This window comes from Heptranchias perlo, chromosome 13 (assembly GCF_035084215.1).
Source record: "Heptranchias perlo isolate sHepPer1 chromosome 13, sHepPer1.hap1, whole genome shotgun sequence".
Lineage (NCBI taxonomy): Eukaryota > Metazoa > Chordata > Chondrichthyes > Hexanchiformes > Hexanchidae > Heptranchias > Heptranchias perlo.
In genome coordinates this window covers 20,597,738-20,614,245 of record NC_090337.1, presented here as the reverse complement: position 1 = coordinate 20,614,245, position 16,508 = coordinate 20,597,738, and the positions used below count along the sequence as shown (strand labels likewise).

The 16,508-nt window shown below is 40.5% G+C and overlaps 1 protein-coding gene across 8 annotated transcripts in view; it reads right to left on the bottom strand.

Annotated features, from left to right (window-relative positions):
• mecom (MDS1 and EVI1 complex locus) overlaps nucleotides 1-16,508 on the bottom strand; it is a 649,231-nt gene that overhangs the window by 80,023 nt on the left and 552,700 nt on the right. For 5 of the 8 annotated variants that reach the window (XM_067995110.1, XM_067995114.1, XM_067995111.1 and 2 more), the window contains 4 exons: nucleotides 12,221-12,323; nucleotides 9,406-9,604; nucleotides 7,436-7,583; nucleotides 5,406-5,562 (listed from right to left, as the gene is read on the bottom strand). In XM_067995110.1, coding sequence (XP_067851211.1) covers nucleotides 5,406-5,562; nucleotides 7,436-7,583; nucleotides 9,406-9,604; nucleotides 12,221-12,323 — 607 coding nt within the window. The remainder of the gene's footprint in view (nucleotides 1-5,405; nucleotides 5,563-7,435; nucleotides 7,584-9,405; nucleotides 9,605-12,220; nucleotides 12,324-16,508) is intronic. The other 3 variants (XM_067995112.1, XM_067995113.1, XM_067995116.1) reach the window with 1 other exon arrangement.

The window sequence follows — 16,508 nt, the reverse complement described above, 5'->3', positions numbered from 1 at the left end:
TGTAATGTAGGGAAACATGGCAGCCAATTTGCGCACTGCAAAGTCCTACATATAGCAATCTGATAATCTGTTTTAGTGATGTTGGTTGAGGGATAAATATTGGCCAGAACACTGGGGAGAACTCCACTGATCATCTTTGAATAGTGTCATGGGATCTTTTACATCCACCTGAGAGGGCAGACCTCTCTTGGTTTAACGCCTCATCTGAAAGATGGATGGGAAATATTTATCAGAAATTAAAAATGTATTACGGTTGTTTTCTTTTCTAAATTAAAAATGATTGGCAGATTCTCTTCTTATTGCACTTGGGTGTAAAGGATTGAATGGGTGCAACGCATAGAGGAAGATCAGATGGGAAGACTGCATGCGAGAGTAATGGAACCAGCCCAATTTTTCGTCCATTTGCTGTGTATAGGAGATCCATCACACCTAAGAGGAAAATATTCCATGATAACTACTGAATATGCATGGTATACATTTGGCATCATTATTAATTGTATATTTTTATTAAAATTAGAGTAGAAATTACAGCCAGGTCATTATTGTACAAATGCTTTAACTGGTTAATATCAAATTCCTCTCTATGCTAGTTTAATAGAGACATTAACCAGTTTAAATGTTAAAGTGGCAAGATAGGAATTTTGTATGACTGCATTAAGTGTTTGTACAATAATGTCAGCAACAGTAATCTCCATTCATATCTCTAAACAGTTATTCTTTTGAATTAAAAGTATCTCCCATAGAACAAGTGATAGTACATTTAAAAGGTATTGCTCTTTTTGATTATTGTATTATATACCTGAAACCTTAAATAATTTGCATAGTTTAAACAAATCAATGCAGAAGCAAAGTGCATGCAAAATGTGATTGTATGAATGTATTACCTCTCCTACATCAATCCCATTATCTGCAAGTTTTGATAATCCACAGTGGGAATACCAAACTTTTCAACTGCTATACCTTTTAAGTGATAATTTAGCTATTTGAAGAAGTGTGAAAGGAGTATTTTGCAGGTGTGCATTGATTGTTTTTCTGTTATTCCCATTATTAAATTTGTGTTTCATGAAACTGACTGTGAAAATCACCTCCAGCTGCCATTTAGATCAAGGACTGTTAAAATCTGAAAAAAAATTACCTTTGTCTTTTATGAAAAAGAGGATATTGTCCTGAGAAGCCCTGAAGGTGGGCATCATATTGGTACAGCAGGGGGCAGTCTTTTGAAACTGGTCACTACACACTTTTTGGGGCAGAGTAAATGGAGTTTCAGTTTGCACCCAATCTGTACTATTCCTACCTGGATGTACTCGATGCTGATATTGGAATTCCTTACCCATACTCCCCCCCCCCCCAACCCCATTCCACTCCCCCATTATCCCAATGACTTCCTTTACCCTGAGAGATACAAAAGTTCAAAACTTAACCAAGAATATAATTACTAAAAGATGGAATTCAAGATTATGAACCCCTCATTAAAACAATGGAAACCTCATTAAAATGATTTGATTCAAATGTTTTTTTTATAATCGATGTGTATTAATTAATTTGTTTCATTTATAAATATATGTGGCTCCCTGTGATCTTAATAGACTATGAGATAATGGGTTGAGCGACATCAACACTCCTAACATCACCCATTTAGTTCCTGATATCGTGTGAGAGTTGGTAGAAAAGTAGTGGCATACTAAAAATTCAAAGCATAGATTTTATGATCTGGAATGTTTGCATGCTCGGGTATAATGAGGGACGTGCAACTTATCAGAACTTGAAAAAGTTAGGGATTTACAGCAATTCTGCAAAATATTTTCTTTTCTCCTTTTGGTATCTCTGGATTCTGACACTGCTCAGATATTTGAATGTCTGTTGAATTTCCCAGTGTGCAGGCAACATGTGGTTTGTGCAACATAGGCAAGAGCCACATGTGGGGATAATATTAGAAAGCTAGCAGCACTCACAATTCGGTGTAGTCTTTCAACTTCACACTTCATTGTTTCCCTCACACCTCTCCCCTTTTTTCCTCTCTCCCTCTCTAATTTCAAAATGTTCCAGACATTACCACCCGACAAGCTTTTCATCACTCTCAAATGCTGTGAGCACACCGCAAACCACAAAGTGCTTTTTAATATCAGGTCCATCTGATGCCAGTATGCTTTGTGAAGCAATTTTCTGAGAACACAGTAATTAGTCAGTACTTGGAGGCTGCATATTTGTTGCTTATTAAAACAAATTAAGTGCTATTTTGAATATGTTTGGCCCATAAGTCCATGTGGTTTCCATTGAGTGGCTCATTTTTTTTTCAAACAAGCTAATAATTACCTTTTTTTTTCGTTTTATTGTAGTTAAGGATTTTTTTCTGTTTAGCTAAGGCAGGACGCAGTAATAAGAGACAGTTACTGAAAACAGGCCTAGCAAGAGGACTTATTATATGTGTGTGTGTGTGTGTGTGTGTGTGCCTTTTAAATAAATGACTATGGATGAGGTTGAGGAGAGTAATACAATAAAACACTTGAACAATACAACTCCACTCGGTACAGCTGGATTACCAGACAATTTGTAAGATCATTACCTAGCAGTAAGCAAATAAAAATCAATTGTAACATCATTTGATAGGTTTACAGCACACACAAAAAAAGATTAATAGGTTTAATCTCTTGAAAAATGCAGAAATGCAATGAAACGTAGTAAAAAGTACAATTTTTTTGCTCTTGATGTTTCTAACTTTGTTTTTACCAACCTACCAGAATTGAATAATTAATTAGGCAATAAGAAATGAGAAAGAATAATATTCAACTTATCTTAATAACTATTTCTCAAGACCTCACTGGGTATATGCATCACCAAGATTTGGTGCTGGGCCACACAGAGTAGAAACATCCTGGGTTTGACCCCTGGTCTTTGTAGTTAGCTGATCTTAAACAGGGCCCCTACAATAGGTCTCAATATTCCTTTCTTATGGAGGAGAAAAACCAACAAGACTTTCTCACTCCTGAGTTGTGCTGGAAAGTACACGTGTGGATGTCAGGTGAAGGTAGGATTTGACTATGATGTTCTCCACAGTTAAATAGCCTGTTAACACTCACCAGATGGCCTCAAGTATGAAGAATAGCTACTTAGGCGAGTGAACAGAATTATATTAATGTATGATGCCATGCTTACAGAAGAGGAAGGATGAAAAGAGAGAAAATCGAGGTAAAAAATCTATATCTGAATAAAAAAAACTTTAGAAAATGAGATATGTGTAACTTAAGCAGAACGTACATTGGGAAATGGTGAACTATATAAGAAAAAGTCATTCTTTATGTAACTGATATAGCTTACATTGCTGCAGTGTGGGTTGGTTCTGATTTCCCATGCTGTTTTTGGATAGTTTATTTGTCATAATCTGCAGATACTTGATGTGCATCCTCTATTCTGATTACAACTGGATCAAGTCACTAGTTCTCATTCACAGAGTCCTCCTAGTCCACTCAGAGCAGGAATGTGGTCATGACCCGACAAGAATGGGTTGATTTGACCTTACAGGATGGTGTGCAGGGTCTGAGAATTGCAGCATGCAATAGTCACCCAACCATCATTCTCACTCATGTGGTTCTTCCAGTAACATGATCAGAGAACCCTATGCCCAGTAGGTATTCTGTTTAACTTATTATATGGTTGTAATAGCAAAAGATTGACTGATAATAGAAGTGTAGGCTTGCACAGTGCATCACAACTTTACCATAACTCACAATGAGGGGGCATGACATGGGTTTGCATCCCCAAATCTCTACAAAGCAATAACAGCAGCAGCAGCAATAACTTGAATTTATATATTGCCTTTAATGTAGAAAAACACCCCAAGGTGCTTCACTGAGGCATAAGGGAAACATATTGAGCCGAAGAGGGAAAGATTAAAAGAGGTGACCAAAAGCTTGGTCAAAGAGGTGGGCTTTAATAAATCTTAAAGAAGGAGAGGGAAGTGGAAAACTGGAGGGGTTTAGGGTGGGAGGGAATTTCAGAGAGTGGAATCTCAGCAGCTAAAGGCACAATGATGGGTTGAAGGGAGGGGGCATGCACGAATGGCCAGAGTCAGAGGAACAGAGAGTACATGGGGGAGGGATTTGCAAGGATGGGAAATGTCACAGAGATAGGGAGGGGAAAGGCTATGGAGGGATTTAAACCAAGGATGAACATTTTAAATTTGTGGCATGGGGGACTGAGAGCCAATGTAGGTCAGCGAGGACAGATGTGATGGGTAAGCGGGATTTGGTATGGGATAGGATGCGGACAGCAGAGTTTTGGATGAGCAGATGTTTATGGACAGTGGACAATGGGATACCAGCCAGGACAGCATTGAATCAATTGAGTTGGGAGACGACCAAAGCATGGATGAGGGATTCAGCAACGGATGGGCTATGGTGAGGTAGAGACGGGCGATGTTATGGACATGAAAGTCTTTGTGATGGAGAAGATGTGGGATCAAACATTCAGCATGGGGCAGAACAGGATACGAGGTTGCCAGCAGTCTGGTTTAACCTGAGACAGTGGCTGAGGAGGGGGATAGAGTCAGAGGCAAGGGAGTTTGTGGTGGGGGCCATAGGCGATTGCTTCTGTCTTACCAATATTTAGCTGGAGGAACTTACAGCTTATCCAAGACTGGATGTGAGGCAAGCATAGAATGGATTAGAACAGGATAAAGCTGCCTCTATTCTGTCCCAATAAAGTGCATTAACCTCAACCTCAGAACAAGAACCTCTAACTCTACACATCTCCTCACCAGTTATTTTTGTGTTATCTTTCAGTAGATCTGACAATTTAGTGGAAATTAGTATCAAATTATAGGCATTTCTATGCAATGGACTTGCACACCCTAGGAACTTGATTTAGGTTATGCTGAAGTCTTTTTACCTAAAACCTTGAGAACTATCAGGGAGAAAGACCTCCTTTATCAGTTTGGTCTGCATTCAAACCCAAATGCCACAGATGGAAATACTATACAGCCTATTCCCAGTATACTCTCAAATAAAAGCAAAATACTGCGGATGCTGAAAATCTGAAATAATAACAGAAAATGCTGGAAATACTTAGCAGGTCAGGCAGCATCTGTGGAGATAGAAACAGAGCTAACGTTTCAGATCAATGACCTTTTGTCAGCTCTGACGAAAGGTCATTGACCTGAAACGTTAACTCTGTTTCTCCACAGATGCTGCCTGACCTGCTGAGTATTTCCAGCATTTTCTGTTTTATCCCAGAATACACTCCCTTGGAGACCAATTGAGCTGTTTGCTTCCTGGACTACCATCAACAATGATTCAAAGAAATGAATGAATTGACAAATCCCTCTTGTACCCTATTGATGTGCATGCATTCTTCGGTGAAGTCACCGCTGTCACAGCTAAAGGTGAGGAGAACAAACAGGGGGGACTCACAGATGAATGGCTTGACACTGCTGTGGATGTGCTTGTGTTGCTTGAGACCTGAGGAAGTGGCGAATGTCTTTCCACATTCCGGACAGGCATGGGCCCGAGCGCCGACATGCTGTGAGCGAATGTGTCTCTGTAGATTGCTGGGGTCCGTAAAAACCTGCTGGGAAATAGTAAAGAAATCTGATGCAGGGAGATGAAGCAAACCAGGCCTTTCGCTTATGGACATCAAAGTACAGTTTTTCACGCTAACATGGAGCCCAGTTTCTATATAAGAGCACTTTATTTTAGCGTCATCTCATCGAGTTGACTTCATCTTCATCACGTATTTAGTATGTTCTCCTTTTCCTTTGTGTTGTTCTGCCTATGCAATGGGGCCAGGAATGCTTAGCCTGCTAATGGTCATTAGTACATAGCACTTCTTATGTCAGGTTTCATTTTATATACGCATTGAGTAGTACACGTAAATAGTCACATCTGAAGCATAAAAACTAATATATTTAGAAAACTGCTGATATATTTACTGTAACATTTTTAACTGTGTGTCTTCACATTAGAGCTAATTCCACACCCCCAGCACATAAAACCACAGGCTGAATGTCTATGATTTTCCACTATGCACTCCCTTTGTGCATTGCTCCCTGCTGGGACAGCAGAATTAGCCCTATGATTTCAAGTCCTCTAAATAAACAACAATGACTCAATGGACCGGATTTTGCTGTAAAAGTAATGGTGAGGCTAACAGCGTCACTGTTATTTATGCACAAATCGGACAGTAACTTTCGGCGACCGCACATGTGCAGTTAAACACGAAAATCCAGAAGTTGCTGTCCGAGATACCCTGCTCCTCCAAAAACTGCGCGAAAACGGCATCTCGCCGTCTGACTCACCATTCAAACATATTGAATGGTGTGAAGTTCCTGTACTTACCTCATAGATATGGACTAAACTCGCCAAAAAAAGTTAGGACTTGTCCATTCCAGTGTAGGTACCCTTTTAACAGCGTGGCAAGCCTTAATTACTGCCAAATAACCTCTTAGGCACTGAAAATTAACTTTTACAAGTGCGGAGTCTCATTCCTTCAGCTTTTAATTATTGTTGGACAGTTAAAAAATTAATTTAAATAAAAAGAATGTTTTTCTTACTGTCTCTGTTATCTCTGTCTCTTAATCCAATCTTTCCTTCCTTCTCTTTATTTCGCTTTCTGTGCCTGATTTGACATTGAATTCACTATTCTAACTTGCACTTCCTGGTTCAGACGTTGGGCTGTTCATTAGTGATACTCAATTTGATTGGTTAAGGGGATACCGAGCTGCCTGCCCTGTTCACACAGGTCCCAGATGCCCTGTAGAGGGCGCCGTGCTGAATGGACCTCTAACTTACAGCAACGTGCCATGCAAAAGCTCATGGAAACTCTATGGGCAAGTACAAGTCTAATGAACGGCGCCATTCGTTCGCTGCTCGTAGCAAAATGCGGCTCATAGTTTTTAAAAAAAAACAATGAATGAGCAGGTATAAATTAAAGGAGTTCTAACCTGGATTTTACAGCAAATAAAACACATTGGCTCGATCTTGACTTTGTGCAATAGTACAAAATGGGTGATAATGAATTGGCAGCCTGTTTTACATCTCTCCCAGTTTTTATTTCCATTGAATAGAAATAAAAATCGGGAAAGGTGTAAAATTGGCTGCCGATTCACTGTCGCCCGATTTATACTATCGCACAAAGCCAAAATCTACCCCATTAGTTGGCTGAGCGCTGAAGTTTGCTCTCTTCATTTTTAGGTAGAGACAAAGCATGCCTGAAGCAGAAAAAAAACTTACCTTTAAAGATATTTTTAATGTTTTTGCAAGGAAATTAAGAATTATAAATGTCAAATTTGTACTAGAAAATTCAAGTATGTTCAGAACACGCTGGCTCTCTCTCCAATTATTTTCCTTTAAAGAATGCTGTGCACTTTGTGAATTTCTAACACTTTTTCTTTCCTAGCCTGGTAACAATTGAAAATATAAGACATTGAAACCCTTCACCATACCTTGGCGCAGTTTTCACACTCGTAGTGCTTGCCACTGTCGTGTGACATCTGGTGACGAATAAGGTTTGACTTCCAGTTGAAGGCTTTAGGGCACTGGTCACACTTATACTCTCGCTCCTCGGTGTGTGTCAGCAGGTGTCTGTCCAAGCTGTTGAGTCAGTAAGAGAGAGCCCGTCACTCCCTTTCTCTGTAGCAGGGACACGTGTTATCACTGACTCTGCATCGCCCGTACCCAGTACCAGTATGTGGGAGACCAAAATGCTCTCATCTCATCACCTTTCTCAGAGTAAAATGATGTGTAAGGGGACAATTTATAACAGCTGGGACTCTATTATTCTTAAATGGTTAAAAGCATTACATTCCAACAATGTTTATCTCAATTTTTTTGCCCCTCTCTCGGATGGTGTTGACTCTTGTTGGGGCTCTGGCAGCCTCCACCACATCGCCAAAGTGTCCACTCTTTATGTGTGAGCTTAGACGGTACAATGAGGGCTGGTAAGCTATTTTATTGTGGAGGGCATCACAGCCAAGCCTGATCCTATCCTCAACCGATGTTCACACCTGGGCACTTCCTGGCGGGAGTCACTGGGTGAGAGTTAGGAGTGGAACCCTGGCTAATCCAGTGAGACAGTGAGGCCAACTGTAGCACAGTCCTGTAATTTTAATATCTATCTACAGACATATATATATCTAACTATATATCTATAGCATATATAGATATATATAAAACTAAATGTATACTTGTTTTGGTATAATAATGGAAAGGCATGTGGGACATTCAGCATCAATTGATTAAATATCAGTACATTTTACATGTCCAGGTATTCACTGCGACTTTAATTTGCTTTGTAGTTCTGAGCATGAATTTGTAAAGTCGTAACACAGACAGCTTTGGCTGGGATGTGGGGCAGGATAAATTAATCAAGGGATACCATCCCTCCTCCAGTCAGATACAGGTCAACTGAGCAGCTACGTGAATGGCGTCCACAGAGATGTTCACAGCCCACACGGCTTTACTAATGTTCCTTCTTTCTCTGACTGTCTATTTTCATGGGGGGCGGTGGGGGGGGGGGGGGTTCTGCGAACTCTGCTAAGCAATAAAGAAATAATGTAATTCCACAGTTTTCAGCACTTCAATTCTAAAGGAAGTACTTGCTTACTTCAGAGCTGTCAGTCAACTGTACGCCTGTGACTAGGCCCCACCTGCCTCTAGTCTGTCAGCAGTGAGTGACCCTGGTCCTACCCACACTGCTGACTGACAATTTGAAAAGTAAAACAACAACTAACTTTACATTCCTGTAGCTCAAGGATTCTAGGGAGATCTGAAAGTGGGTTGTTTTGGCTCAGGGGTGTTGAGAAGTGCTTGAAACTTAAATAAAGAAGGGACAGTTCTGGCTTTAATGTCTGGCAGTCAACACCATTGGAACTGTCATCAAAATTAGTGGTGACATTGCGGAATGGAATACCTATTTCATACATTTTATCAGCAATTTTTAAAAAATGGTTTTCAAACCAATAAAAAATGGACAAAATACCGATAAGCGCTGTGGTTGTCAATAAACAGGATGAAAACTTTGCTGGTGTTCTTTCAGCCTTATAATTTATCTACTTCAATCGTCCTGTTGCACCTTCACCATATCTATCTGACACTTATGCCCTCTGTGTGTGCATGCAGAATAAGTCTAAGGTACAGCACCCGTTTTAAGTGTGAAAATTTCAAAAATCTCTTTTCCTGAACATTGTACATGCAGTTCTTGCAACAAAATAGAATTATGCGCCCTTTTTGTCAAACACGATTGAGAGGAGACAATATTTGTTGACGTCACTGGGGGATAGAATTGAATGGCAGGGCTGATCCTCAGCGAATGACATTTCCCGATAGCCTGTTTGTGCGTGGAGGTGCAGTGCATTGAATTAGACTGCCAAGAAAGCCCAGGACTCAGAAGATTAGCTTGAATTGTTGCACTCACCTTTGAGCATCTGGGTATACTCCATCGCACTCTTTACACTCGTGAAGTTCGTCTTCACCGTTCAGCTTCGGTTTGAAGTCTTCGTCAACCAAGGAGAATGCGGTGGGGGAATTGTTGCAGGTAAACTTCTGGTGGTCCAGCAGCTCTGCTTTGGATTCAAAGAGCTTATTGCACTCATCACAGCGATACTGGCGCTCCTCTGGAACATTGAAACGCCATTTCATAAACTTGAAGCTAGATTCAACTGAACTTTTAGACTTAATAACTCCAATTAATTATTATCAGTACTAGATGTGGTAAAGTCCATTTTGCTGGCAGGAGCACCAACCATTCCTCTCAATTAACGACACCACATGATGTAGATTTTATGTGGTCATTAGTCACTAATCAATTACAGATGGCTTACGAATGATAATGGATATCAGAATCACACAGTTCATGGTCCACGTGACCTTCCCAAACCTCGAGATCTAATTGGAGTTCAGTTTATCAAAAACAACAGTTTGACATTTCACATTCGTGCTCTGATGTCACCAACAACAAATGATAAGTTATATTGTACTTTAAAAGCTTTTTTTTAATATTCTGACATCGGGGCCAGTATAAAATGAACCAAGGTATTTTTCTATGTTTGCTGACATTTGGGGTGGGATTGTTGGCATATGTCGAGTGGCTATGTTAACATGTTTCGAGTTGGTTCCTGAACAGCAAAGCCGTAAGGTAGACATATACAAACCAGGAATAAATACTGAAATGCTCTAGAGGGCCAGTAATCACATGAAAGTGCCCCAGAGGGATAGTAATCGCATCAAAGTGCCTCAGAGGGCTGGTAAGAGCATCAAAATACTCCAGAGGGCCAGTGATATTATTGAAGGCTTAATGTATCTCAGCTCTACCTGCCAATGCTCTGCAATCATAAATTGCATGTAAATTTATCACATATAAATTGACAATATCCTGACAATTCCTTCATCCTCTCCCCAGAAAACTTTAATCTTGAGTCCACAGTGTTACTTTAAATGAGCATGAAATCCAATTCAGGCCACGCCTATAAGATGTGCAAGTTCCATCCTTAAATTGTGGAAGCTCTAGGAGCATAGGCCAATTCTGCAGGCCAATCCTGGTGTATGAGGATGTGGAAATCTGCAATGGATGTGGGCGCTTTGTGCTATAAACTCATGCCTGATGCCAGAACTAAATTCTGGTTTGACCCTTGGATTCTATCAGTCAGAGAAGACCTGCATTGGCTTTTCCCAGTCCAGATTCAAGCAGCTCCCTAGAGAAGAGAGCCAATTATTCAGACTAACGTCCTAGCAAACTGTACCACCCAGCCCTTGCCTTTTTGTAATAAATTGCTGATATTTTCTTTGCCAAAACATGATTATAAACAGATTTGGGGTTTCGGTCTCCTGTACACAGTTATAAGTGTCTTTTATTGCAGAGTTTTTTTTTGTTCTTTCATGGTCAAAATTGCTTTTCGTTCAAAGTGCAGTTCCAAAGACATTTTCTTACACAATGAGAAATTAATTTGACCCACTCAAAAAAATGCACATCTAATAAGAAAACGGTGACTTCATATAGTAACAATGGGAAGGAAGTCAATTTATTACACACAGCTACTTACAAAACAAGCAGTCACTGCCAGGATCAATGGCTCATGGCCTTTAATATCTCCAAGAATGTTTCTTATGAAGAAGAGAATAGACCAACTGAGTGTATTGTGTCAGCAATGCATGCAAACTGCCAAATGCTTGATAATTAATCTTCTGTTTTCATCACTGGAGTACAGGGTATTTAAAATGCAACTTCAGGCACAAGAGTAATATTTTAATCCAACCGCATGGAACTTCAAAAGGGACACGCAGTCCCGGCCATTGGGAGAACAAAGAAGGAAAGCAGCCACAACTGGCATGAGCACCTCACTGTTTCCACATAACTGGGATCACTCTACTCAGGGACAAGATGTTCCGCCACAGTTGAGTCACGCGCTTTAGAGTTTCGCCCCTTCGGACACCATAAACTTTGTGTCGTTTTCCGAGTGGACAAATAAATTCACTTCAACTCCGACAACAGCGAGCAGGACGGCACCCCCTCCCCCTGTTATAAATGCACAGACTGTCCCAGACTACTGAAATAAAATCTCTTCACTGTATCTCACTGAGGAGGTTCGGATTCCAAGAAGCATCATTATTCTTCTCTCAAAATACTTTTTTTTTAAACCAGTATCTGGCACAACGAAAATGCTGAACTATTTATAAAAGCAGAAAAACATATGAGATTAATACTAACAACTCACTTAACAAATCCCAGGAAAGAATAATGGAAGTTAATGGTAAGTGTTTAATCTTTATAAAACAATAATCTCAGTCTGGCCCAAGCTTTTCAAGAGAATCATTACGTCATTTAAGAGCTGAAGATAATCACTTATGGAACAGATAATGCATTAATAAAATTTGGTCATTGCAATGCGGCAACAGGATGACATCATATTGGGAGCCAGACAATCCCAACTTGATGAAGCCTCAATGTTGTTGCGTTTAGACAAACTTTTCACTTTCGAAAATGTTCTCAAATCATGAAATAAATACTGTTTGTAAACATCTGTAAACATTGGCACTGTTTTGCAACTGCACAGTGATATTTCATGTCAGTGAACAGCTTCGCTGACCACGATTGGGTGGAAAACATTGAATATGTGTGTGTGAGACCTGGCCAGGACATGTGCTTTTGACAGACTGGGAGTTGTGTTACAACACAAAATGCAGCCACACTGGCAGCAGTTCAAGGAGTTCACGGCAGTGATACAGTTACCCACCGTGTATCTCTGGAGCCATTGTTTCTTGTGAGTAGCCTCCACTCTTCATCAACACTAAGAGCTCCTCCCCAGGGCTAATGTCTCGTATAATTCTGTAAAAAATCTGAATGAAAAAAAACAGTTGTACTAAGTATGAAAAACAGGATTGGTTTGTGATGTGACATCTGAGTGTGAGACAGGCTGGAGGATGCTTTTGCCAAACAACACTCATCTGTTGTCACTCAGCTCTGACGCTGCATCTAATCCAGCCTTTCAAGTTCCATGGGGTAAATTTTCAACTTGATGCCCGAGTGTAAAACTGACGCTGCGGATCAACCACCTATTATAGAACCCCCCTCCCCCAACCCCACTTCCTGATTTTCATGTCCAAAGATATCAGTGGAAATGAAAGTGAGGGGGTTTCTAAAACGGGTGGCCGATCTGCAATGTCAGATTTCTGTCTGGACAGCATGTTGAAAATCCACCTCATAATGCTTCACATAACATCCAAAACAACAAACAGACATTTCTAAACATTTCAAATGCAGAATATTTTAGTATCAAAATGGAGACCTTTATGAGGTACAGAGAAGGATTGCCATGCCATCACTGGGTGGGTGCTTCATGAGTTTATATTGATGAGCTCTGCTGCGCAGGATCAGCAGCACCTCCATACATAATACATAACAGAGATAAGACCGTAGATTGTATACATACACATTGCTTTATGTGATGATACTGTCTTTGTATATAATATATGTAAATATGCCTGGTCTCATCAGGCATACTTTGCTGACAGGAGTGAATGTGGGGCCCACCTGGGGGTCCAGGTCGGGATTAGAGCCTGGATCCCTAAACACGAGGCAGAAGTATTTTTAAAAATATTACAAGTGACCCTGACACGTGAGTCAGTCTCTTTCCTTTTCTGAGAGGGGGGACCCAAAACCAACCAACCCCCCAAACCCCTCCCCCCCAAGCCTGGCAAGTTTTGGCCGGTATTTCTAGCCTCTTTGGCGGGAAAGTGCTCCAGATGAGCCCCTAAGCCACCAAAGACCAGCTACTCATGGCCACACCCCCTGACCTCATGAACTTCAGCAGGGTCAGCAGCGGAGGCCACGGGCAAACGCATCCTTACGCCAACACCCATCCCCTGTAGAGTTTATAGGCCGTAGGTTTGGAAACATTTACAACCTATCCATCAGCTCATTTCCAGTTATGATGAAGGATCTCTACCCAAAATATCAACCCGACTTTTATTTTGTCAGATGCTGATGGATATGTTTTGAATCTCATTATTTCTACTGAAGAAACAGGCTGCACGATAAACCTTATTTTATCCATTTTACAGTTCTCTGTGTAAAACAGAGCTGCGGATATCAAACATGTTATAAAATAAATAACAACAAAAAATAAAAGTAAGTAAAAAATAAAGGCATGAAGTATAGAACTGAGGAAATCCTCTGAAACCTTTGCAATCTGAACATTTTATCAGCAGGGATAAGTGATCCACCTACACTGCGAACCTGAACCAATCTGAAATCTGGAATTACTGATCTCATCCAGCAGTAAGTCAAACAGATGTAACTGACAGGATTATATTCAACAAGGCTTTGCCAACTACACATTTAACACATTTCACTGGGTTTAACAAATAAATACATGGGCAGAAACACCATCAGTATGTGCCTATTCCTCGTAACATCCACCACCCATCCCCCTCTCCCATTTCTGGACAAATTCATAACATTTTTAATTAAAAATAATAAACAACAAAAAGTGTATTATGAAGTTGGCACTGTAGCAGATTTAGTGCCCACCACGACACAAACCTGTGCCACGGAGGACGGGGAAGGGCTTTTGTATGGAATTAAGTGGAGTGGCCTATATTTGGTAGTTTTGCTTCCCTGAAACTTCATCAATATGTCCCTTTTACAGATTTCTGTTGTGATGGTGGAAATTAAAGGGTGAAGTTTATGCAGTTAACCACTAGGTGGCTCCTTGCAACCAGGGATCCCTTAACATGACAAGCTGCTCAATTCAAGAGCGATAGAATTTTTGAAGTGAGGGTCCCATTGCTAGAAAGATGTGGATTCGGTTTTACTATGTTAACTGACAACAGGCTCTCTGTAAGCTAAGAAAACACCCTCTCTCCCTATTATGGGAAGGCAGTTTTAATAAGGGAGGGAACTGAACTTCCATTTGATGCCAAGAGCTCAAATTCCCTTTGTTTTTTCCAAAATCGAATTCCATCGTCTACTTAGAACACTTTGTAAAGCTGCTGTCTTTTTCAGACCTTCTGGATTTCCCTTTCCATCCGTGTGTTGAGACCTAAACTGAAATATAGGATAATTCAGCAATGTACACAGAGGTGAAAGCACAAGAATGCTAAAACCAAGTTAAGCCAACAAAATCACCAAGTATAAACAAAAAGGTTCAGTTCATTCCAAGGATGCAACAAAACAAGAAATATTCTCTGTACAATTCTCCACCCTGCTTTATCGATAAAGAAATAACAGGTTCTAAGTGGTCCAGAATCAAACCTCCACTTATAACTTCTACAACTCACTTTTTTCCTGGAGAGACCTACGCTCCTTCCACTCCCACAGTTAACTCTCTCCACCTACTGTTACTAATACAATCAGTTTATGGTTTGTAATAGGTTATGTTACATGCTACTTGAAGATGCATAGATGTAGAATCTTCCATAGTTCTGTACATTTTGATAGCACTATATATTAAGGGTTTTGGGGTGAGAGACCTTTCTTGGTAGAGAGGAACCTAGATCTAGCGATAAGGCTAGGGGGTCAGGGGGTTATGATCTGTGTTAAACACCCTGAAATGTGATCAATAACTAGTGGGGCTGCTGAGGATTTTTGAGTTGACTAACACACCCAATCAATTGCATCTTTGAGTTCCTGGTCAAATTTTTCAAAATTCACCATGCTGAAGTTCGCTTCCCTCCCCCTCTACCGTCAAAACTCTCATTTTCTTTGTTTCCTGCAGGTGATAGATTGTGTTGCATTGTGCATGGCAAGATAAGAACTGGAGCAAAAAAGGTACAAGAGAAAAATGTTTCCAGATACTGTATAATGGAGCATTAATCCCTGAAAATGGAAATGTTCTCTCAGTACTCAAGGGATTCGTGAAATGTGCTGGTGGTGGTGTAGTGATTATGTTACTGGACTAGTAATTCAGAGGCCTGGACTAATACTCCAGAGAATGTAAATTCAAATCCCACGTGGCAGTTTGAGAATTTGAATTCAGTTTTAAAAACCTGGAAATAAAATCCTGGTATCAGTAAAAGTGACCATGAAGCTGTCGGATTGTCGATAAAACGCAACTGGTTCACAAATGTCTTTTAGGGAAGGAAACCTGCTGACCTTACTCGGTCTGGCCTATATGTGACTCCAGTCCCAGATCAACATGTATGACTCTTAGCTGCTCTCTGAAATGGCCTAGTAAACCATTCGGTTGTATCAGGGATGGGCAATAAATGCCGACCTTGCCAGTGATGCCCACATCCCGAGAATGAGTTTTAAAAAAACTCTCCCCACACCCAGTATTAAATAGATAAGATATAAGGGCTGTAGATTTACATGGTATATAATTTACACATTTGAAGTAGATCAGGCGGCCTGCTCTGTTAATAAATGTGACTGTGCTCACATGTGCTGACAGAGGTAATGAGTAATTGTAAACCTTTCAACTTTCCAGGAAGTTAACTGAGATAATACTAATGGAACTGGAGGAATATTGCTCCTAACAGTTAATAACAGGGTCATTTTATTTACAGAGTCCTGTAGGCCCACCCGATGTCATTCACGTCCCCTCACCTACCCCCACCCCTCCAATTTCTTCCAAGGCCCATGATCTTTCTCCCTCCTCCCCCCTCTCTGATTCACGGCTCTTTTCTCTTCCGACAGGAGGTCAGCCTGTCAATCTAGCTGTCTACATGTGGGAAACCCGGAAGCTCAAATACTTACCTTCAATTGAGTTGCGATCGCAGATTGCGATGCACTCATTTGGCTTCCGGGTTCCCCACGCGAATACCTAAGGATGTGCTGGGTTCCTGGCTCTGAGATAAAATCATGCCATAATCTCACAACTGTCCAAATAGTGTCACAGGGCTCCAAATAAATGCTTCACTTTCCTAGTCTCAACAGTGGGTAAATGTGATCCCACACCCAAAAACAGAATCCACATCAACGTGGTCACAATGAAATTCCCTTCATCTGTGTAGTATGCAAAATAAAAAAGCAATTTGATATATTAGTTAATTTTTAAAAAAAATCAAAATCAACACCTTACA